Source organism: Lytechinus pictus, chromosome 7 (genome assembly GCF_037042905.1).
Source record: "Lytechinus pictus isolate F3 Inbred chromosome 7, Lp3.0, whole genome shotgun sequence".
Taxonomy (NCBI): Eukaryota; Metazoa; Echinodermata; class Echinoidea; order Temnopleuroida; family Toxopneustidae; genus Lytechinus; species Lytechinus pictus.
Window position 1 is genome coordinate 29,573,682 of NC_087251.1, and position 26,119 is coordinate 29,599,800.

The following is a 26,119-nucleotide window of genomic DNA, read 5'->3' on the forward strand; positions in this document are numbered from 1 at the left end:
TCATAAAACGTAGAAATAAGAGTAACCAAGTATCACTGAACATCTTGTGCGAGTTATAGTAGTTTTCAAAATCAGCACTGCTGCTATATTGAATCGCGTGATGCAGGTGAGACGGCCAGAGGCATTCATCTTGTTTGTTGTTGATTTTGCATTCTTCATCTTTTTTTTTTTTTTTTTGAATGAGAAGTGGATAATGAAAGGTAATAAGAGCGAGGGGTGATTATAGGGGGGGGGGGGGCTATAGAGAGGGAGAGAGAGATAAAGGGTGAAGATATACTTGCATTATCGGCATTAGTTATGCATTTCTTCTTTTATCTGTTTTGAAAGAGGCAAGAGATGTGCATTATGCATTACATTACATTTCTTTAGGCTTTGATATTCATTCCATATCAAACTCTAGTATAATTAGGCAAATGTAAAACACTGTCATGCTTTGCTGATTATGAATGGAGATTGTCAGTTTAAATAAAATAACAATGAATATAGGTACTAATAATTGATGTAGACATATACGTTTTAAATGTATTTCTATTGGTTCAATATGTTTTGGGGTGAGATTTGCTGAATGCTAGCTCGTAATTATTTTTTTTGGGCAAAATATTAATGTCACATACTATACATGTCATCTACAGACGTAAATACGATAAACAATGGCACTTATTAATATTGACATGGTTCAAATAAGAAGGGGCCGTGGACTGATCATTGGAGCACACCTTTATCGACAATAAAATAGGATTTATAGTAGACACAATACGATAAACAAGTCATGAGTCAAAATGTGTACCACTAGCAGTAATACTGATAGCTAGCCATCAACTTTCGACAAAAACCTCTCAGCTGTCCACTGTGATTTGACTTGATTTTTTTAAAAATAGATTTCCCACATCGCAGAATCTGTCCCTGTTGCAATTGCAAAATCCCTATAGCTCACCAGGCTAGATCCCATTAAAAAAAATTCTTATCTTTTAAGAGCGAGAAAATAGCCACATTCTTATTTTGGTTATGGTTGGGGCAGGCAATACAGCATTGAAAGAGACCGTATTATTTAACATCGGCGAACTTAATGACTCTCAAACTTCATTCTTTCTCATTTTTGTCCTTTTCTTTTAACTTATATTTCCACCTGATCTTATAATGCATATTTCCCTTTCATTTTTTTACTAACTAATTCTCATATAGACTTTAAGCCCATTCAACTCCACTTTTTTCACTTTTGTCATTTTCTTTTGAATTATATTTCCGCCTGATCTTATAATGCATATTTCCTTTTCCTTTTTTATTTTTGCTTTCCCTTTTTACTAGCTAATTCTCATTGGCTTAGGCTCATTCAACTTCATTCTTTCTCATTTTTGTCCCTTCTTGAATTTTTTATTTATTTTTTAGTTCCATGTATTTTTTCTTTTCATTTCCATGTTTGTTTTGTTGCCTCTTCTTTAATCACTTGCTATTCATGACGGATTTAGCCCAATCATTTGACCTCTTTCACGAATGATTACAACACCCCAGCCCCCCCCCCCCCTCATATCCGCGCCCCAATCTCATTCTAATACGGGCCTTCAAAAAAAAACAACCACGTTCTGATAAGGCGAGGGAATCAATATTGCCTCGCATCTTCGCTTGATCGAACTAGTCTTGACGTCACAATTAGATCGGAGACAGCAGCGCATCAAACCACAAAGATATAGCCTGATCGAACGACGACGAAGAGTTTTCTTTTGATTTTTCCTTGAAGTCGACAACGTTCTCATTGTCGAGATGGAGAACAACGGCTTTGATACTTTGGAAATGAAGGAGACTTCTAAGAAGATGGAAGCAGGGGAAGGGGTTTCTGAGGTGAATGAGGTTGAACGAGGGACTCCAAGTAGGCCTCAGCTCAGCTCAAGACCTTACGCAGGTATGTCTCTAAATTAGCTATTATTCTACTTCAGCTATCAATCTTCCTGTAATTTAAGAGTATTCCATGAACCTTTTCATCGTTTTGTGAGATATACTTATATAGAGGCACTTGTTTCATTTCACAATTGTCTTTCTTTCACATCCCCTCCCCCTCTCTCTTTCTCTATTAATTTGGAAGAGTAGTTTAATTACTTTATACATAGTTATGTCTATATTCTCGTAACTTTAGGGGAGTCATGACTGGCTTACATCCATAAGCCATGATTTCTAAAATACCATTTTATTTTTTATGAGAGATACATGTGCTGTTAAAAAGTGTTGAGAAGCACTTGTTTCATATTTCACATTTTCCCCTCGCTTTCTAATTCCCACTCCCCTTTCCGAACATCTCATTTTCTGTTTAGTGATAGTTATTTTGGAGAGTGCAGTATTTCAATTTCTTTATTCCGATTTATGTCTATTCTCCGGACTTTTGGGGAGTCATACCAAGCTTATATCCATAATTTATGATACGATTGAAAAATAAATCTTCTTGATATTTTCAAAGATGACGGGGGATATTGTCGTGATATGCATGAACTCTGTGACAAAACTTCCAAGCAAGAACATGAAGAAAATAGATTTTTCAATAAGACGTAATTTAGATTTTAATCTTTGAAAAATGTTTTCAACCATGATGAAGGTATGTGCTTCGCAAAGTAAACTGCAACATCCGCTGGACAAAATATTGCAGTTTTACATCGAAAAACAGCATTATGTATTAGCTCTTGGATTTGTGGGATCTTTATTTCGTTGGGTGTAAAGTTCACATTTACACGGGGCGTATGATATTTGCTTTAATCATCTGAAGAGACCTTTCACGATGATAAAAGGTGATACTACTATCGGTACAGTTTTGTATGAAGGAGTAGCTGCATTAAATAAACAGATTTCATGTATTTGCCCTAATGATAATTTTTATAGACGTTAAAGGCCATTTTCTGAGGTTAACCACTATTGTATCAACCCAAGGTGATCTGCACTAACTATATATCGCGTGTTTGTTTCATTTATTAAAACAAAAGTTGAAAGATTAATGAAAGCCCTGTAGTCTGGTAGGCACAATGACCACCCCCCCCCCCCCATTGATTGATTAGCAAAAGATAGTAATAAATAAATAAACAAATAAGAAAGAATGAATGAAGGAATCAAAGAAAGAAAAACGAAAAAGAAAGATAGAAAGAAAGAAAGAACATGAGGATGGAATAAAAACAGTGTTGTGGATTTAATGTTTTAAGTTCCAGTTGTGAAAACATCAAATTTTGTTGCAGTATCGCACTTTAATTCATCACGTACATTTTATGTGGGTTCAGAATACTAAATTTAACTGGGGTATATACCGATTTTCTTATTTGGTCACTACGCTCCCTCACACACATTTAATCTTATTGTCACTAAAATGTCTCATTAACATTGTTTCAGGCAAAAATACTGTTGAAATTTAAAAAAATCTCGCTTCGTCTTGGATTTCAATGATGAATACAACATGATATTGAAAAAGAAAACTTTTTGAATGTCTTGAGTCGATTGTGTTGATCTAAACGTTGGAATATTATGACACATTTCAGATCAACCTTTGTCAATAATTAACTTTACCATGGTGCCTCAGTCACAATCATCAAACCGACTCGGGGACCGATTAAAAACTATTTCGTTATTTTAAATGGAAAATCCTTAATCGGTTAAGAGGGGCTTTTTGGTGTGACGGTGTACGGGGTGTGGGATTGAAAGAACTGGTACTAACCGGTCTTACAAGAAGAATGAAGACAAATATAATATCGGTCAAAGTCTCAAACACGCCTCAGATTATTTTAGTCTTCTCATAACGTTGATCATATATACTTAAGAGAAAAAAATCTATAAAAAAACATTTTCTATAAAAAATAAATAAACATAATAGGGTATGATAAGTAGAAAAACTAAATAAACTTGCCGATTTTTTTTTTATATTGAGCCTTATCCCTTTTTATACCACATGCAAGTTCCTTTAATGCATGCATGAGGACTGAACCCAAATTGAGAATTATCATTTTAAATTTCTTTTCAAATAATCGCTTATTCGTCTATTCTTGTTCTTTCGTGCTAATTTTTTGTAGTATCAACAAATATATTAGACAATATTAAAGATGTGTGCTTCCTGAAGCCCGAAAATGTAAAAAATATAGTTATATGCATATGACATCCATTTTAGAAAATAGAGGATTCCGTCATGTAGCACCCAATACAGCACATAATTACCCACGACCTCAAATGGCGTCTTGAATTGCAAATGGAGGCTTCTTTCAGGAAATAAACCCCTCGTCTCCATCGATTTCTGGCGCGGGAATGTACGCCAAAATCTTATACACAGCAAAATTTATCCCCCGGGGCTTAACCCTATAGATCGGTCTTGGGTTAAATTATATTTGTGGCAGCATGAAACGCTGTACACTGATGCATTAAAGGGCCATTCAAACGTTGAAATTCATTGGAATATAAAATGGAATATTATAAAGAAATATAAAAACATGTTTTTTGTCATAAGGAGAGTGTGTTTAAAAAAAACTAAATATAATATGGAAATCTGAAAATATCAAAAATTATCTTTACAATAGAGTTAAAATAGACACATACATGTCTCCTGTCTGACTAGCTTTAAAATATCAGTAGCCACATGGTCGGTGCTATGGTTGGGGGGGGGCAAGGGGCGACTGTCTCTATGGTTTTTTTTTTTCAAGTAATGAACAGAAAAAGGAAGGGAAATGGGGTGGATGATGGGTGCAAACGAGTAAAAAAAGAAGAACATCCTAAGAGATGTCTGGATCATATAGTTGTTTGCCAATGTCTCCCTGGGACCTTCTCACATTTATATTTAATTTCTAATTTAAAGGGGATATTTTGGGGATATCCGTGTCTCAGAAGTTGTGTCGAAAATATTTTTATCTAAAGCTGCCTGTACTTTGTTCATCGCTCAGCCTCAGCTAAGGGTGTCTCATTTTTCGAAATAATCGTGTTACATTTCAAAGGTTTCTTATGGTGCAGGGGCCGCGGAACGGTTTTCAAAGTGGGGGGGGGGGGGGGCTGACCATGCAAAAATCACAATCATATGGTCATTTTTACGTTTTTGTACACGGTTTTCTGCATGGTGGTTGTTACCTGACTGATACGAATCATTAATTCTTGTTCCTAAGCAACCTGATGGCAGATCATTAGGTCCTCTCTGGGGGAAAAAGGAATGAGGATAGTCTCATTATTTCAGGCAAAATGCGCATTTAATTACTACCGAATTCGGTCTCCTGATTAAAGAGCTTTGGCGTTTCCTCCAATATCAATAATTCAGCCAATTTCATATTAAATTGCATGTTGAATTGCCGATGAGATTTTCAAACATTAATTTTCTGAGTTGATGCTAATTATGTATCCTTTTGTCGTATGCAGGAGTCGCAGAACGAATTTGAAAGGTTTTTTTTTTCTTGGGGGAGGGGCTTAAACCCCCCCCCCCCGATTCCGCAGCAGCTGCATTAGTCTACGAAGGTTCATTATACTTAGCCCCATTGGGAAAAAGGGGGTTAATATTAATATTGCTTGATGGTTCCACAAGGAAATACAATGTGACGTCAGTCATCAATAAATGACGTCATGAAGGTTGGCATGAGATTTATGCCGTTTAGACGAAGATGGGCTGAGAATAAGAATGATATTGAGAAAGAGATTGTTTATAAAGGAAATATTTCATATAGTAATACTGTAAATGGAGTTTTTTCAATCAACCCCATAGTTCACCTAAATTGGATGAAATTCATTTTCGGAAGCTAATGCAAGCATCGCTAGAAAAGCCTCAAAGGCCATGCACTATATGAACCTAGGCCTATATGGATAAGTTGGTTGATTTTGAAGATTCCCACTGTTATAGAGAGAAAAAATCGACACTATCATCAAAGTGTCATAAATTTGAACGTTCGTGAAACCAAATATATTAAACAGTATGTCATGAAATAGTGATTACTAGTATTTGACATTCATTTAATTATAAAGTAATAAACAAAATTATAACTTCTGTATTGTAGGCTACCAAATCATGTGAAATTTATCCAAAAATAACGCAATTTTATTTCGGTCTTCACATAAAAAAAACGAAATGATGTGAGAGACAGGAATAAAACCCCCTGATTTATTAATCGAGTGGTATGATCCTCAAACAAGTGATTGATGTATTTCGACAACTCTCTATGTTCCATTGAAGATTTCAAAAACAGTATACTATACATGTCACCTTAAAATTTCACACTATTGTCATTATTATAATTTACTTTCACTCTTTGCTATACTGGGGCCCGTTTCATAAAGAGTTACAACTGTTGTAACTTTGCCATTATGACAACTACCATGGCAACCTTGATTTTGATTGCCTGCTGAGCCCCGTTTTCATGGTAGTTGCCATAATGGCAAAGTTACAACAGTTGTAACTCTTTATGAAACGGCCCCCAGAATTTATTTGTCACACTGCATGCTGTATTATTATAATTAAAAAAAAGTTTCATTTCATTGTGTGGATTTTGTGAAATATGAGAATAAATTCAAATCAAATCAAATCAACCTATCAGCTAACGGGCAATTACAGCTTGCCCAATAAAAGTCTAACAAAAATAACAGAATATACAAAAACTAGAAATCTGAAATGAAATTTTGTAATTTTCTTGTTAATATGAATTATAATTATGAGCAGTGACGGCACCAGGAGTGTCAAGGGGGTATTTTCCCCTTCAGTTGGAACCGTTTTCCTAAGAAATTTTGAAAAATGAAAAGAAAAAAAAACAATTGTAGAGAAAACGACTTTGCCTGCCTCCAACATTCGACATTTTCTTTTGCCAGCATTTATACTTGCTCCCACATTAAAAAAATGCTCGTACCGTCACTGAGTGTGAAATTTATATTTTGTAATACATATTTACACTAGTAGGGCACACCAATACAATTTACCTGCTCTTTGACATTATGTATATCCTTCGCTTAATTTTTGCTCAACTGATCAAACTGTTACTGCATTGATAACATACTTTGTAATGACGGGACGTTGTCTATGATAAAAGCTTTAACAATGTTTTGCTGATAACCTCGGTCATTATATTCGGTCTTGCTCGCACACAATATAATCATGCACAATCTCCACTCCCTGGGGAGCATTCTAAATATAATAAGTCAGGTCTTTCAAATTGCTCTGCCTACAATAACATTTTGGACGTTTGCATCACGCTGTATAGGCCTACCAATTCCTGCATTGGATAATGCAGTGGTAAACCTAGGTGGAGAGTGGCAAAAGTATATCATCTTGATTCAACAAAAATCATTCATGTTTTATTCATCTACTTTGATATTGTATATTTTTTCATCAATATTATGATATAGGCATGGGCAAGGAGGAGCTACTGAAGTTTTCGCAGACCCCTGGATGGCGGGCTGCTCGTTGGATCTGTCTCCTAATCATCCTAGCTGGGTGGTGCGCCATGCTCGGTATGGCCATCTACCTGATCATCACCACACCTAGATGTCTGCCCTGGTGGCAATCCGCTGTCGTCTACCAAATCTTCCCGAGATCGTTCGCCGACTCGGCGGCTGCCGAGGACCCCGTCGAAGGTGACATCGGAGGGGATGGCATTGGGGATTTGCAAGGTTTGTTTAAATATCATCTGCTTTCTACTTCTGTTCAACCTGTGGACCATTTTAAAACAGACTTAACTATGATAACTTTGCCAAGGTAACAGCAGGGCCCTGGGAACGATTTTTTTTTGTTAACAGGGGTTGTTGGTTTAATTTTGACAAGCCCTTACCCTAAAAAAATACTAATAAATACATATATCCTACTAGATTTCCAGGAGGTGCTGCAGCTGCTTATGGTGCGCAGCACCCCGAGGTAAATCTTGGGGGTGTTTCAGCACCCCGCTTCCCAGGGCCATGCAGCCAATCAACAAGGTTTCTCTTGTAGGTTCACGAATTCAGCATTCATGAAGTTCTCCCTGGAACTTGGAACATGGTTTTTGGTGCAAAATTATTTTCCAGCATGCTCTATTATGAAAATTAAGGTATAAATAATCGTTTACCAATTATCGTATAAAATGCAAAAAAATACAAGAAATTAATTTTGAGACAATTATTTTGAAAAAAAAAAGAGCTATAATATGCATATAATCACAACACCTTACCGTTTCTAAAAGTACAAAAGGGCATTTTTCATTAATGTTTCTAATTCATTTACAAAATAATAATTCATTTTCTTTATAACCTGCAGGAATCATTGACAACGTTGGCTACTTGAAAGAGATTGGGGTGAATGCGGTCTTGCTTTCTTCCATCTATAAATCAGGAGGCTGGGACAATGGAGAGGATATCGTGGATTTCACCATGGTCGATGAGCAACTCGGAAGCATCGACGTGTTCGAGAACCTGGTCCAAGAACTGCATGATAATGGTATATTTCTAAATCTTAACAATGATGAGAAATTTTCTTGCGTCTCGAAGTGCTCTACCGATATATCTTACGGATGTTTTTAGTTATAAAGTGACGTGTTTTTAATAGTGATTATTTATGATTTCTCAATACTTTGATATAATGTTTATAGACAACTACAATAGAATTGTTGAATCATTTTATTTGCCTGCTTTAACAGATATCAAGCTAATCTTGGATTTTATTCCGAACCATTCGAGCGTCGAACATGACTTCTTCAAGAAGAGCGAGAAAGTTGTTTCTGGAGATTCCGAAGTGGATACAGATTTCCAGAATTACTACACATGGGCCGATGGCCGACAGGGCGATCTTCCTAGTAACTGGGTAAGCTTAATTTTTTTTTTCATCAGTCCAATACGGCAGTAATAACGGCAATGTCACAAAATACAAAAAGATGCGAAATAGCGTTCAAATTTCTGCCTTATAACATCGAGGATGAACAGGTGGTCATATTGGGTAATAGTTGCCTTAATATTGTTCAAATCATGGGTTGTCGCTACACTTCTTTATGACTTAGGGGCTAAACCCGGGGGCTAAAAGAGATAATCAGAATATATCTCTCATAATTATGTTATGGACCCCTGTTCTGTGTGTGATCAAACTGTTCTGGCAACGAGATTGAATATCGCCATCTCATGGTAAGATTGTGAAAGGTGGCGCCAAGTTACAACACCACTGATCCCGGGCGCGATATTATTTTTCCCACCGAGTTCTGGACCAACATATGAATATTTATGACTTGCGTCTTCGGATTGAGAGTACGCATGCGCGTGGACTTAGTCTCGACCAGTGCCGATCGTAAGCATTCCACGTTGCTCAGAATGAATTAGCATCGTCAAATTACCGGTACCCTTACATAGTTACATAGGTCTTATAGGCTTAGATCTATATATATATATATATATATATCAAATTCTTAAACACTTAATAAACTAGCTGCCATTAATGGCAAGACATGTGCTAGGGTAGGGCTAGCTCCTAGCTTAGGCTAGCGCATTAACTTTACCTCAAATCTTGACCTGTCTAATTAATGCCTAGAACTAATCAGTGTTGTAGTGCCTTGATGCTCGGCCTTGGCCTTAAGGCGCCTTAATGCCTAGCTACTTTTTCAAAGCCTTGGCCTTGAGGATTTTGAGCCTTAAAATTTTAAGGCATTTTCAAGGCATTTTGTATTTTGTACTTTCATTTGTTTTAAATAAGTAATTATAAATGTTTCAATTGTTTTTTTTATATATATTTAATAACATTATAATGGTCAATACTACCAATCACCAGTAACAGTAGCAGCAGCAGTAGTAAGTGTACTAGCAGTGTCATCAATTGTAATTGTCACCATTATCAAGAAATTCAAACAAAGAATACATCAGTTATGAAAAATAGCATTATGTATTGGTAATGTGTTGTAATCATATGATGATAATGACAGTAAATAATAATGGTCATGATCAAGATAATAGTGCTTTGATGACAAGAATAATGTTTACATCTGACTGCAATTTTGACAACAATTTTCATACTTTAAACATAGCTAACTCTAAAGAACGATAACAAGGTTGATTTCTATTCCATTAGGATTTTCCTTGTATTATTTTCTTTGGCCAACAAGAATGTTTTAAGTCTTAATGATATTCTGAAAAGATTTGGTAAACTTGAACACAGTCTCCAATTTTGTCATATCCAAATGGGTTATGTCAATGGCATGATGAGCCAGAAACTTTGAGGGGCCAAGCATGGCATATATAGAGCAAAATTTCTGTCAAAAAAAAGAAGAAAGCGATTGAAGCGAGCGAGTGAACAAAATTTGTCCCCCTCTTTCTATAAGAAAAGCTAATTTTGCAATAGATTGTTTAAAAAATAATATCACATTTACTCCATCTTTTCATTTCCCTTCCCCCCCCCCCTTGTCTAAGTTTATTCTTGGTGGTGGGACTTCTTCTTCTCTCTATCTCTCTTCTAAATTTTATATTTGTTTTGGGTCAGATTGACAAAACAAAGGGGAAAAAATGTTTACTTCTTTTTAATCATATATCGTTCAACATTGAATCTCATTTCTCTACAGTTTCAAGGAAATAAGCAACGTATTTGTTTTTGTGTCAATATGGTTTCAAGAAATAATAATTAACAAAAAATAATTTAATAATTATCAATATTATCAATAAGTATTAATAATTAATGATTAATTAACTGTTTGATAAAAGTGGTTGTAAGGAGAGAAAAAATATGAAAACTGACAAGAGTCCTAAAAATGACTCATTTTCAGTTTAAGCATTTGAAAATTTTAGCTTGCGCTTTGTGCTCTCTTGCCCCCCCCCCCCCCCAAAAAAAAAAAATCCCTGTAGGATTTTTTTTCCAAATGAAATATGCCCTTTTTAAAAAAGAAATACCTTCTTTAATAATAAAACATAATACATTTTAGGTTCGAAAATCACAGATTTTGAATCGTGCTTGCATCAATTATTGTTTAGTACAGTACTGCTAATGGTTGCAAAAATGTATAGAATGTTGCTTTATGGTTGAAATATCACAAATATTTGGCTCGCTTCCTGCACTCGCATCAATTATTGTACTCGTTCTCTTCTCGTTCACAAAAAAATGCTTATATAGAATGTCCAGTTTTCAGGTTGGAATATCACAAATTTTTGACCTCGCGCTTTGCGCTCGCATTATTTTTTATTGGTGAGTTATGTATCTTATTTAAAATGCAGTAATTAACTGCTTTCTTTACTGGTCAGTATATAAAAAGAATTAGCGAGCGCAAAGTTATTTTTTAGTTAGATACACATCTTTTTCATGATTACAAAACCAGCTCAGAATAAAATAATTTCCATGTCTTATTACACGACATGTCAAGAAGTTTGAGCTGATGATTCGCGCTGGCAACATCGCGCAAGGAAATTTCAACAATGATTAGCCCCATAATTGACCATAAATCAAGTTTTACAACATCAGAATTGATTTTTTTTTCAAAACCGCTTGCTCGCTATGCTTTCTCGCTGAGAAGTAAAACCTAAAGCAAAATATCTATCTTATAATTAAAAATCACTTTAGAAAGCCTTTGCTCAACTTAATTTTTATAAAACACACAATTACTTACACGCAGTTCATAATCTCATTTTGAAAATACATGTATCTGTTTGCACAAAAAAACTCATTTTGATAAATGGGTGCCTTTTTGGCGTTGACCCCCCCCCCCCCATTATAATTTTCTGTTGCCCCTGTCCCAGGGAGTGGAGAAAAACATACGTTGAGAATGCCAGGATCAGATGACCGTGGTAATAATAATTATTGCAATGTAAATCGCCTATAGAAAAATTATGGATTATGTGTACACAGGTAACTATCATTATTTTAATATGTCTCTATCATGAAATTATTTTTGTTTTAAATGTACAAAGGTTAATTTTTTTTCTCGCTCAGTCCCCTCGCTCACATACATTTTACCATGTGTGATGGCTGCCGCCTAAGTATTGTTAGTTCATTGTTCTGTATATCGTAAGTTTGAAATGCCTTGGCCTTGGGTTTCCATGCCTTGGCCTTGGCCTTTGGTATTGAAGCCTTGGCCTTGGGTATTAAAGCCTTGGCCTTGGAGGTTTGAGCCTTGACTACAACACTGAATAGCCGACTAATGCCATGGTTAACTTCGAACTGGTTAATTCCGAACTTCACGTTTAATTAGGTTTAGACAAATATTAGCTTATTTGCCATGGTTTAATATGTCTAGTCCGTATACAAAACCAGTCCTAGATCTAAAAAAAAATTATCTTAGTTCTAGTCTAGTCTCTATATCTAGACTCTGATCTACGCTGTATCAGCATGGAACCACTATATAGTGTACCAAGGGGGGGGGGGGGGGGGGGAAAGACTGTCCCTCTGACTAGTCACAACTGATTCAGGGGACGTGCCCCCTTTGAGAAGCCAAATTAATAATTTGTAATGTAAAAATGCAATGAAAAAGACGTATGTCCCCTTTTTTGAACGTGAAGATCTTTTTTTTTTTTTTTGCTTGTCAATTTTTTTTTCAGCTAAGAAATCCATAATTTGGGGTGAAGACCCTTTTTTTTTTTTGGGGGGGGGGGCTTGTCACATTTTTTCGCGGACGAAATATCCTCTAAAAAATTTGCCCCCCTTTTGGAAAATCCTAGGTACACCAGTGCGTGCATGGAACGTATTCTAACGTCAGGCACAAATTAACGTCAGTGATCTTGATCCCCGTCTTCACCCAAAATTAAGGATTTCGTAGCTGAAAAAAATTTTACAAGAAAAAACAAAAGATCTTCACGTTCAAAAGAGGGGACAAACGTCTTTTTTCGTTGCATTTTGACATTACAAATTATTAATTTGGCTTCTCAAGGGGGGGCACGTCCCCTGGATCAGTTGTGACTCGTCAGGGGGGCAGTCTGCCCCCCCCCCCCTTTGGTACACTAGTGGTTCCATGCTGATAGCGCGTAGATCAGAGTCTAGATCTAGAGACTAGACTAGAACTAAGATATTTTTTTTAGATCTAGGACTGGTTCTGTATACGGACTAGACATATTAAACCATGGTAAATAAGCTAATATTGGTCCAAACCTAATAAAACGTAAAGTTCGGAATTAACAAGTTCGAAGTTAACCATGGCATTAGTCGGCTATTCCTATTAGTATTAGGCATTAGACAGGTCCAGATTTGAGGTAGAGTTAATGCGCTAGCCTAAGCTAGCCCTACCCAAGCACATGTCTTGCCATTAATGGCAGCTAGTTTATTAAGTGTTTAAGAATTTGATATATATATATATAGATCTAAGCCTATAAGGCCTATGTAACTATGTAAGGGTACCGGTAATTTGACGATGCTAATTCATTCTGAGCAACGTGAATGCTTACGATCGGCACTGGTCGAGACTAAGTCCACGCGCATGCGTACTCTCAATCCGAAGACGCAAGTCATGAATATTCATATGTCGGTCCAGAACTCGGTGGGAAAAATAATTTCGCATCCCGCGCACTGATCTGACATGTCTGACGCGATTGATAATATAGGATTTGTGATTCTTATAACATTTCACACTTCATTGCACTTGCATCATTGCTGAATGTCATCTTCCTTATTATTATTCAAGCTAATATATCAAGCTAATAATAATGCTGTATATACAAGGATATACGTGATATATAAGGAGGACTAAGAATTAATTATCATTCAGAATTCATGAAAAAGGATTAGGAATAAGATTATTTATCGATATTCAATGTCTAAGAAAAAATCCTGCCATTTCATGGCAAAAGAGTTGTTAAACAAGCATTCACTGCAGGACTGAAATAGTTCATACTAGGTGACTGCATGCTAGTTATTATTAAACTTATTGAATTTTTAATATGCTATAAAAATATTCCCTTGCAGATTATAGCTTCCACATTTCCCATTTTCCTTACAGCGGATCCAAAAGTCGAAAAGTATTAGAAACTTCATAATTGCATTAATTAATTTCAAATAAATGATATTAAGTAAGGCTGTTGTCATGTTTAATTTACTCCGTAGATAAGTCTATACAGCGGGAATGCTTGGAATTGCAGTGGTGTGGATGAAATATGCTTTCTTCATCAATATTCCGATCGACAGCCAGATCTTAATCTTAACTGGCCTGACGTCAGAACACACTTAACGGTAAGTATATTATACTTCGCATATTCATTATAGGAGTTCGTTGAAATTGTCCGAGGCGAAGTTATATTAGACTTAGATCTAGGCTGGAATCACCATGCAGTCATCTCTAGATATTTTAAAATTATGATTTTTTTTTAATAGTGTCTATTTTTTTTCTAAATAAAATTTAATAAATTTTTAAGTAGATTCTTAAAATTGCAATGGTTTTAGATGCTGTATGATGATGATGATTATGAATGATTATGATGATGATGTTGACGATGATGATGACGATGATGATGTTGCTGATGTTGATGATGCTGTTGATGAAAATGATGATGTTGATGACGATGATGATGACGATGATGACGATGATGATGATGGTGATGATGATGATGACGATGATAATGTTGATGACGATGATGCTGTTGATGATGATGGTGATAATGATGATTTGATGATGGTGATGATGATGATGCTGTTGATGATGATTATGATTATTATTTTGATGATGGGGAAGATGACGTTAATGATGTCCGAAGCTATCCGATCGTCAGCGATTCTTTGTTATTGTTATTATTAGTAGTAGCAGCACTATGAAGTTTTTGTTATTATAATTATTTACATTCATTTGTAATTTTATTTCTTTAAATCCCATTTTCATAATAATCTAGAATGCTCTTGAGACGTGGTTTACCAGAGGTGTAGATGGGTTTAATATTCGAGGTGTCAGGTATTTCTACGAAGTCAAAGACGTTTCTGATGAACCTGAAAATACAGCTTACCTTCCCATCGGCTCCGATAACGTGGTAAAATTTTGTCCAAAATCATGTTTATTTAGTTATGGTGTCGTTGCATGAATTACAATTCATTTGGTACAGAATTCGTTCTTTTTGTATAGCTCCCTCTGTAAAATACTGTTTAGATGTCGAACGCTGTTTACTATAACTATCGTTTATAGTTCTAACAAGTGTTAACATTTTAAACAGCTATGCTTAATTTATTTGTATTAAGTATTAAAACTTAAACTTTGTTATTTATGATTTTAAACAATTATTTAAGTGTCATTGTCTATACGGTATATTGTGTAAGCCAAGTATGTTGTCTTCCACTGGTATACTTGTGAAGGAGTGCCGGATCCCCCATACTAATAATATAAAGCAAAAGCACTACATTTTGTCTAACTGGCTGTATTGCATTTTTAACATAATAATTTTCATCGAATTTCCTTGAATACCTGCCCTATTCGATTTAAAAACTAAGCAATCTATGACAGAGATTGAAAGAATTTTTAATTAACTATTTATATTTTCAGAGTGCAGCGTAAATGACTCGACCCCCTTCCCCGTTTTTTATATAAATAATCTTGTGTCATGCGTACACCATTGTTGCCCCTCTCTCTTTTAGCAATACGATTCACTTCGACATGACTACACTGCCGAGTATGACGGTTTGTCTCACTCGCTTCTGCATTCTTGGAGGGATGGTGTCTTCTACAAATTTTCCACCGCAGGAACTTACAGGTAAACAAAATCTAAACGAAAATATACCGAATCAAGCGTGAGAGTATAGCTGAGGATGGGGGTGCCCTCATATTATTTGCCTATATAGGTACACAATTAAAAATAATAGGACGTTATTTAAGCCGTCACTTTAACAACAGGTTCTTTAAACTTTTAAGCAAATTGTTTGTTTTATTTTTTTCTTCAAATAGTTTATGCTTTTCAAAACAACCGATTTAAAACTTTAAACAACTTGTTTAAAACTTTAAACACTAGTTGTTGGAATGATTGGCTTAAACAACGCGCTCAAAATTAAGCAGCGTTTTTCATAGTTGTTGTTTATTCATATAGTTTACGCCACTGGCCCAGGCACCGCTGAGGTAGACCGCCTAGAATTTTGATTTAGCCACTTTCAGTGGCGTAATGAGCCAAAAATTTCAAGGGGCTCGATATGGCGTATCGCGTATTTCGAAATTTTTATTACAAAAATCCTAGTTGTGATAGCTTTTGACATATTCAGAAAATTATATCATATTTCACCCTTATCCCTTTTTTTTCTTTTTTTTCCTTTTCTATTTTTTTTTCTTGGTCGTGATTTTTTTTTTGGGGGGGCGGGGGCAAGAGCCCCCAGGCCCCCATCTGTACGCCCATGACCGCTTTTGATCAAAGATGATCATCAACGACCTATAATCCATCATCAACGTGCTCTTGAATGCCTCCACAGCATGGAATATGAATCGGTTGATATAATTTCAAATGTATGCTATAATTTTAATTTATTTCAACGCAGTGAACATTGAATTTTAAGATAGAATAGAATATATAGAAAAGAATTTGAAAGTTATGAATTTTTAAATCAAATTTTCAATTTGCATATAATTATGATATTTATGAATTATCAGTGATAACTGGAAACAAATACACAGAGAAACAAACAGGTATATCATTTGTTAATATACAGAGTGATGCTGACCGACTCTGAGAGCAATACATCTTATGTCCAGTCATACTACGGCACTTCCGATGAAGAGGAAGCAAATCTACCAATGAACTTTAACCTTTTGAAGATGGGTGACCCAATGGGTCAAGGTGGAGAGATTACTGGACGTGAACTTGAAGACTTGATCAGAGATTGGCTCACTAAAATGGACGACAGCAACTGGCCGAACTTTCAGGTATAATGAGATTGTTTTCAATAATAATAATAGTCAGTTCTTGTATAGCGCATAACACATTATGAATAACGTCTCTGCGCTTCCAAAGGACTTGGATATTATTACTACGGCTGTAGCTCAAGCAGCCTTCAAGCGCTCAGTGCATTTCAAGGAATAAATTCCTGCCAGGAACCCATTCACTTCACCAGGGTTGAGTGCAGCACAATGTGGAAGGAAACTACACCCTGGCTGGGATACTTCAAACAAACTTCAAACTACTTCAAACAATTTTCTATAATGTCTTTGTATTCTTTTCAGTTTGTAAGCTGTCATTATATCACTTCTAATTCGCGGTTCTATATTGACACTACAGTGCGTCCCAAAAAAAACTATACACTTTTGAAATTGCTGCCAAATAAAAAAATATATCACTTTTGGGGAAGAGACTTATATATATGGAAAGCCAATAAAGTCAACTTTCAAATGACACCAAAAACTTGGGAAAATATTTATGCTTGAGCGAGCACTGCCCAACGAAACAAAGGGTATGAAAATTAGGGTGGGCTGGAATTAGCCTCCCAATTTCTTTCAGGCTTTTTGTTTGGTACTTGCAAAGTTGAGGGCTATTTGGTGAATTAATGATCAGTTGTGATCAGTTTGTTGTTTGTGAAAATTACATGCGTTATCAAATTGAAATTTAATGCATGAGTGATCATGAATTGCAATTTTTAGTGCAGCATTTTGACTTTATCATGTGGATCTCAGCAATGTGTTCATGAGAGTCAGATGAGGGGATAATATGACTTAGGTAGGCGAAGTACGTTGATGGGATAAAGGTCAGCAGAACATTTAGCAACCCCTCCCTCCATCTCTACCCCCCTCCACTTCTCTCCTGAGAGACTAAGCTCGACTAGGCTGGGCAGGAATTAGCCTTACAGTTTTTTCTAGTGGTTAGTCCTTTGGAACTTGCAAAGCTAAGGGTGTTAAGCTAAATTAATGAATGAGATAACTTTGGTTTCTTAGGCAAATTTTATGAGTTACTAAATTAAAATTTAATGCATGAGTGAACAGGAATTGTAATTTTAGTGTAGCATTTTCATCTTGTTGACCTCAAAAGTGTGTTCGTGAGAGTCAGAGTAATGTGATGGTACCTGTTACAAGCAAAAGGGCGAGATATGCTTGGTTAAAAGGGCATTCCTCTTCTTTTTGTCCTTTTACAAATTTAAAGTCATATGTACCGTCCACCTCCATTTCCCAGTCCCCCTCTCTCTCTGTCTCACTTCCTGGATTGTAGCCTATTCAAAGCTTAACTGCCAAGTGACCAGTGGCTGAGTTTTTTTCATTGAATGATTACCAAGAAATTTACTGATTATGATGATTAATGAAATAATTTATTGAAAAAAACCCTGAATGTTTGATTGATCACATAACACATTGAATGAGTTGGTTTACTGATAAATTTTTGATTAAATGATTGATAGGAAAAAGTTGAAGCCCCAATTCAGAATTTATCATTAAAATCAACATTCTGCTCTGGACTTCACGCGTACATGACAATAGCCATCAATCTCTCAACAGGAGGGGAGGGCAGTGAAGAGTAAGGGGGCGGGAGCTGAATGTTCTGTTGACCCTTATTCCTTCAACCTACTTCTCCCACTTAAGTCCTATCTCACCCATGAACACATTGCTGTGATCCACATGATTAAGTTGAAATGCTGCCCCAAAAGAGATCCAAATGATAAAGTTAAAATGCTGCCCAAAAAGTGTAATTTGTGTTCACTCATACATTAAAGTTCAATTTAATAATTTATGAAATTTGCTTAAACAACCAAAACTGGTCACGGTTGATCATTAATTCATCACAACGCCCTTAACTTTGCAAGTTGCAAAGGATTTGCCTCTCAAAAACTGACATAAATTGGAAGGCTAATTCCAGCCCACCCTAATTTTCATACCCTTTGTTTCAGTGGGCAGTGCTCGCTCAAGCATGAATAGTTTTCTAACTTTTTGGTGTCATTTGAGAGTTGATGTAATTGACTTCCATACATGTAAGTGTTTTTCCCCAAAGTGCTATATTTTTCATTTGGCAGCCATTTCAAAAGTGTATAGTTTTTTTTGGGACGCACTGTATATAGAAATACATTTTACCATTTGCTTGTATATATTGATTTTATGTCAGCATTTTGTTTATATCTTTCGTTACGTTTGAATAATGTAATCCGAGAAAGCGTTGCAACATACAGATAATCAGGTCACTTTTTTTTTCTGTATTCACGTATCGAGTACATTATTTTTGTTTCTGCATAGTTATTGTTGTATGTAAATGCTATCGTCAGTATTCAGAACAATTCTGCGAACATAATACTTTCTGAGAGTGTAGTTGTTTTTCTGTAATTGATTTGAGGTTTTGATAGATTCACATTTGCAAAGTAACAAGTAGATATCTTAACAACAAAGCCTATAATGCAAGTTTTATATATTTCATTTAAACGGTAATCAAACAGATACGCAGTTCAGACTTTCATTTTTGTCTATGCAATGTGAATTCAGTATAAAGTTGGTCAAGATCATTCATAACTATGTAAATATACATTTTTTTCATTTGCCACCATTAATGAAGACTCGTGTTTCACCCTCATATGTATATACTGTAGACAAGAGTGGATCCAGGATTTCGAAGGGGGAGGGGGCATTTTTGTACAGATATAAAAAAAAATAACAAGCCACCCCCCAAAAAAAAAAAAAGTTGATTTATGTCAGGAATAGTTTTTTTTTTAAAAGGCATTCACTAAAAAATGGAGGTCATTTTGCTCCAGGTGAAATTTGACAAGCAAAAAAAAAAAGGATCCTCACTGGAGTTTGACCGACATATTCCCCTTTATAATTATTTGCTGTCTCTCAAAAGGGTGGGGGGACAGCACGGGCCAGATGTGCTCCTACCTGGATCCGCCACTGACTAGATTTAAATGGAGTGAACATTGAATAATCTGATGGAAAATGAAGGGCGATCAAGGCGATCATTACAATGTAATTTTATCTTTTTTTTATTTTGGTAAAATCAAATCGAATTTCCTATTCTTGTATACTGTTGATGTAATATTCCTGTACAATGAACTCCTTTGATTGTTTGATATTTCAGCTTGGTAATTATGGTGCAAGTCGCATTGCCAGTCGTCTCCGACCTTTGTACAGCAAAGCGGTCAACATCCTACTCCTGACCCTACCGGGCACGCCCATCTGTTACTATGGTGACGAGATAGGGATGGAGAACCTCCGCGACCTTGAGTTTGATCAAGTCAAAGATCGCCGGGGTTTGGATGATCCAGTAAGAGAAAGAAAAATAATTTTGATTTATCATTTTTTGTCGACTATAGTGTAAATTGGATGACACTTATAAACTATCAATTAACCCGAACTAATAATGACGAACTGAAAGGGTCAATATTGTGTAATTTTGATGTCAAAATTAATGTCAGTAATTTCTTAAAAACTATTGACTATTGAGTAGTCCCGTTGGATTTGGCACAACAATTATGACGACAATATCGACATACTTTTTTAACCCCAGTTCACTCTTAATCTAGTATAAAACGTTTAGTGTAAAACTATACACTGATATAGCAGTTGTGTCAGGGAAGGGGGTGGGGGTAGGGTGGAAGGACAACAATATCTAAAGGTGACGTCATCATGGTCATAGTATTTCTAACTTGAATAACCGGGGTATAAAGACTTTCATTATTACACAAATCAGGTATATTTCTATATACTCCTATTTCTTTTTACTTTCATTTTCCCTCCCCGTTTTCGCCTCTCGAAAATCACAGGGGTCACCCCTGCCCCCATGAAACAGAGCCCCTAATATACCTGACTAGCACTTAGCACCACTAGCGTACCTACGGGGGGGGCAGGGGGGGCACTCTGCCCCCCCTGACGAGATTTTGAAGACCTTTTTTTTTTTTTTTTTTTTTTTTTTTTTTTTTTTTTTTTTTTGCTTGTCAAATTTTTTCTGGTACGAAAATCTTTATTTTGTATTGATGAACCCTTTTTTTTTTTTTTTTTTTTTTTTTTGCTTGTCAAATTTTTGGGCGGCCAATTTTGCCCCCCCTGTGAAAAATCCTAGGTACGCCACTGCTTAGCACGATGTTCATCCCCAATATATTGTTTTAAGAGTGTGCAGCTATACGCTGAGGGTAGAGGGGTAAAGGGGGTGGGGTAAAAGAGTACTTGCCATTGATTTTTCCAACTGATAAAAAAGATGATAATGTTAGGAAAAATGGGAATGGAGTATGGGGGATACCAGTGATTAAACTAAATGCATCTTATGTTTACATTATTTTAGAAAGCCAAAGGATTTACCTTATTCCATCTTCATTTATTGTTGTTTGGATTTTTTTAAAATACACTTTAGATTATTTCTTGGGCAGTACTTTATCATTATGTATATATTGATTGATTGCATTGATTGCATTTATTCTTTTTCATTCCAAAATTTAACAAAAGTTACAATGTATAGCAAAACACAAAAATATAATATACAGAAATGAAAAAAGGAACCCACTGGAAAGCAAAGCTTGTTAGTATGGGTTCCCTGCAATAAATAGTTAATCAAAGTATATCTTTGATCACTGAAATTCAAATCGTAAATTAAAAAGGTTTGTACAATGAAAAAGAATACTAGTGGGGTCAAGCTTTTTATGCCTACTATGTTACAATTAACAAAAAATATTATATCATATATACCCCTGCTGTGTATATCATATATACCCCTATAAAACGATATAACAATTCGTTGAATTCACTTGACTTAATTTATCGTTATATAGATTTTAAAAATACACTTCAGATTGTTTCTTGAGTTGTGCTTCATTATGATGATGTAAAGCAATGCAATAATAATAGGTGAGAGTTTCAATTATCCATTCATCTTAAGAAAATAAAAGATCGTACAGTTTGATGGTGCATTTGATAAATATTTTGCTCTCCAGAGTGTATGGCAACTGAAGACTCGTGATTATGAACGATCTCCTATGCAATGGGATGCAACTACCAATGCAGGATTTTCATCAGCATCCGAAGATGATCTCTACCTTCCTGTTCATTTTAATTACCAACAAGTCAATGTCAAGGTATATATTGTATTTGAATATGAAATCGAAAAAAATGAGTTAAGGACATGATGTTAGAAATTTCCAAACCAGGGAACAATATTAGGAATCATAGTCTAGATTTAATACCTTTGAAAATAACTTTACTACGTGATGTTGTAAAACATTGCAAGTGTTGGCCATGATTAAAACATATTACAAACGAGTTATTTTGGTCGGATCAAATAGTATTTGTTGAGATAATCCTTTTTTATTAATTTATCGTTCTAAAAATATTTGTACAGTCATATTTGCAATAATCTTATAAACAATAAAAGCTGTACCGTAAAGAGTAGGCTAAGTTTATGGTAAAAATGACGTTGATGATGATTCAGTAATGAAGAGGAAGAACCGGCAAGATTATAAAACATCTGCCCACTTCTTCTATCATAATTATAGGCCCAAATGGGTGACGAAAATTCCGTGTTGGAGGTGTTCCGTCGATTGGTGGCGCTTCGCGGTGATTACCGAGCTTTGACCACAAACACCATCAAGTTCGTCGCATCTTCAAACGAGGTAAAGCGTTCCCTTTTCAACGACATAATTTCTCATTTCTGTGGGTGCCCCATTTGCGGAATACGCCAAATATTTATTGAATTTATTTTAAAATCCATTGATATCTTTCATGAATTGAATTTTATGAAGGTACATAGTCATTAGGCCGATCAACGTTAAATCATATACTGTACATTCTTAAAAATGACTGGTTAAAAAAAAACCCACTATGTGTCAGTTAATAAATTATGGTTCCGTCCAACCAAAACTAATTAATGGTCAAAATTAACATTAATTCTGGTAGATTTTAGCCATGATTTCATAATTTTGACCATTTTTTATTGGGGGGATGGGCGTACACGATGAACCAACATATTTTGTAGGATCGCAAGGCCTGCTTTACTTTTCGTCAGCCCCTGCTTCAGACAGTGATAATAAGACCATGGACCTATTACGAAGTCCATGATAAGACATACCATTATATACACGTTTTTCCTGAGGTAGACAAAAGTATAAATTAATATGTTCTGTCTCCAACCATGGACTAGGTCCATGCTCCAACTAATACAAAACTTTGAAGGAGAAATAAAATACAAAAAGAATTGAAGAAAATAAATAATACAAAAGTGACATTGTTTATGCTAGACCCATAACGGATCCACACTTTACAAGCTTTGCTTTTTAGTGGACCCTCTCCCTCATTTCCATTTATGCTCAATATTATACTGTTTTTTGTTTTACGAAGTAAGAATGCTCGTCTGTAAAATTGTGTTTGATTTGTATTACTTTATATTACTTTGTATTATGTTTTGAATGGAAATGGAATAAAGAATTGATTCACAACCAATAAAGCACAATTCACAAATTAAGCCCTTCTCCATCCCGGCAAAATCTAGTAACCATGCTAAATAAAATGATGATGATTCTGTTTCCTTTTCTAATGCACTTTGGCCGAGGATTATCAATAAAGTGGATCTGTATTTTCAAATTTGAAATTAATTCTAAGATATCTTTACTAATAGGTTCGTATATACGATAATCTGAATTTCTTCGCTTTGATATTTATTTCGCAGCTCTTTCCAGCGCTTCTCAACTTTTTTTTTTTACTCGGGGACCACTTTGACTCTCAGATTTTTTTCGAGGCCCACCTACTCAAACACAATGAATATAATGAGCATATTAGTGCGTAACTTTATGATCTGCTGTGAATTTAATCCAGCCTTTTTCCTCTCGAAAACTCTTTTGGCTTTCCTGCACTCTTCGGATGTTTTGTGTTTATAGGTGTCACTGCACTGAAGCTTTGACGGTTTTAAGCGCCTCATTCAACAACTCGTCAGGACATTCGACACACATATTGCTTTTGGTTTGCATCACTGCCCTCTGCCAGTCATGATGAATTCAAATTTATCCAGGGTTGTATTATTTTACAGTTTATCTTCTGAGACTTTTCAACAGTAAATTTTGTTTCCTCCCTCACCCTTTCGTTTTAAAATACGGTCCATTTTGATGAAAGTGTGTTTCGTGAAATTTGAATACAAAGATCTCAACCACACTGGAAACAAACATTTTGAGAAATAACTGCATTCGCAAAGGTTCGGTAAATGGGCGGCGGTTAAGTACATACACAACATCCATGCACAAGAGGCCCGAGGTTCAAATCAAAGTTAGATCGAAACCATATTACAATGTGCACGTTCATGCATATTGCAACATGTATGATGCATTAGCGTGCTTTAGCCCCGGGCTTTAGCTTGTTTTTTTTTACCCACGTAGACCGATCGAACATAGGTTCGGACAGGTCTAAACTAGGCCTATACAGTCCCCCCCCCCCCTTTTTTTTTACAATCCTCTGGGGCTTCTCACGGCCCACCTGGGAGAGCTTCACGACCCACCAGTGGGCCGCGGCCCACCGGTTGAGAAGCGCTGCTTTAACCTAATTCTTCCATACTGTTCTCTCCATTAATACTGCAGGTTATTTCTTACATCCGTGAGAAAGATTCCGAAAAGGAGCGTTTCTTTATCGCCCTCAATTTTGGGAACGCTGATAGCGAAGTGGATTATTACCACACTGGGGATGGCGTCTCATTGCCTCTCCAAGGCTTGGTGAAAATAGCCACGGACCACAGGCGCGAGGGTTCGAGGGTCGAGCTCAACAAGCTGCACCTTACACCAGGCGAAGGCGTGGTGGTCCTCCTGGACGAGATCGTAAACGTCGGCAGTGGATGGTGGTACAAGTTCTTCACACCTGATGCATAGTGCTGGAAGATATAAAGCATAAAAACTATAATTGAGAATCATTATGGTCTTATGATCTTATGAAAGATATAGTGAAGTGTTCCAAATTTGTCTTCCTGTAACCCATGGTATAAACATGTTGATACTGATGTGATACTTGATCTTCCCTCTGGCTCTATATCACAATCATGTCTCCCGCCTTTTCAACTATACCACATAACTATCCATGTCCCCCTCGATCCCCCTCTCTCTCATAACGTTTATTATTCATGTACGAATTCTCATGCACACACAAAAATCTTGTCGACCTATACAAGCATTTTAATGATATTCACTGAACTGGTGTAGCTTGCAAATCATTGATCGTTCATTTTGTAAAAGGCCTTTATCCATTTGCCGCTCTCTTTCTATGCATGGACCTACTACTACTCTGACAGAGTATAGTTTCATGCTCTATAATATGGAACCGCGTATATATATATATAAACATGTACAAAAACTTAAAAATAACCACCCAATTGTCATTTTACTTGGAACCCCCATCACACTTTCAAAACAATCCCTGCGTTAACCCAGGGACGACTCAAGCAAGGAGACGGTATTAAAAAGTTGATAAAAAGGAGATATAAAGTGAGAGAGAGATAGAGAGTTCCAGAACCCTATTTTGGATAGCATTTTGTCTCGTTTTCCATTTTCTTTCCGTTTTCCTCTCCTCTTCAACTTTTCTAAAAGTATTGGAGGCTGATCACCCCTGCCCCCACGCAGCTGGCTTTCAATCATACCATTATCCACGATAGTACGTATATTCACAGGCATGATTGGATGACAGAAAAGTTCGACTGTATAAATACTTGACAATATTCCTCTCATGCACATTCCCAATTTTTAGGTAATCTCTCCATCAAGGTTTCCCTTTTGATGCGGTATATACCCCGGCCAATCACTGTATACTTTTTGAGACATGTATATCTCTATGACCCCGTCCTTGGTGTTACAAAAATAAAGTTCAGTCATTTTTGTCAAAAAGCACTTTCATATTGTTTGCCTTTTGTTTGCACTTTTCGCTTTCACATAATCGAGTTTTTAAGTTCAATGTCTCTTTATTTTTCACATAAAGACACATTGAAACAATGTATACCTTTCCCCACTTCCTGGGGCGGTATTCTGATGTTTTTATCTTTAAAATATTTTATTTTATCTGAGATAAAATGGATCTCAGAATACCACCCCTGGATAATAAGTGACAGTTCAGAGGGAATAAACACCTGCTGTAATATAAAAAAATAATAATAACATGGATTACATCAATATAGAGGCAGAAAAGGGGGATTGTTAATATGTTATACTTCTGTGTAAAAGACTTATACAAATAGCAAAACACTGCACATGGGTTGATGGGTATACCCCTTGTAAAAAAAAACCATGGTTTGATGTTAAGGTAAAACCATGGTTTTGCATTGGATCCATCGTACAGTAATTTCATAGTTTAACCATAGTAAGATATGGTTTAATTATGGTGAAATCATGGTGCACTAGTGTTTAACC

At 35.9% G+C, this 26,119-nt stretch overlaps 1 protein-coding gene across 1 annotated transcript; it reads left to right on the top strand.

The window, feature by feature from the left end:
• The first annotated feature begins 1,571 nt into the window (after positions 1-1,571).
• LOC129264600 (amino acid transporter heavy chain SLC3A1-like) lies at positions 1,572-25,603 on the top strand. The gene is made up of 12 exons (XM_054902502.2): positions 1,572-1,897; positions 7,324-7,587; positions 8,204-8,383; positions 8,583-8,746; positions 13,940-14,065; positions 14,719-14,853; positions 15,452-15,567; positions 16,508-16,721; positions 19,840-20,025; positions 21,686-21,826; positions 22,244-22,360; positions 24,311-25,603. Exons 1-12 carry the CDS (start codon positions 1,759-1,761, stop codon positions 24,593-24,595), a joined length of 2,067 nt encoding a protein of 688 aa, XP_054758477.1. The 5' UTR covers positions 1,572-1,758; the 3' UTR covers positions 24,596-25,603.
• Positions 25,604-26,119: the final 516 nt, after the last annotated feature.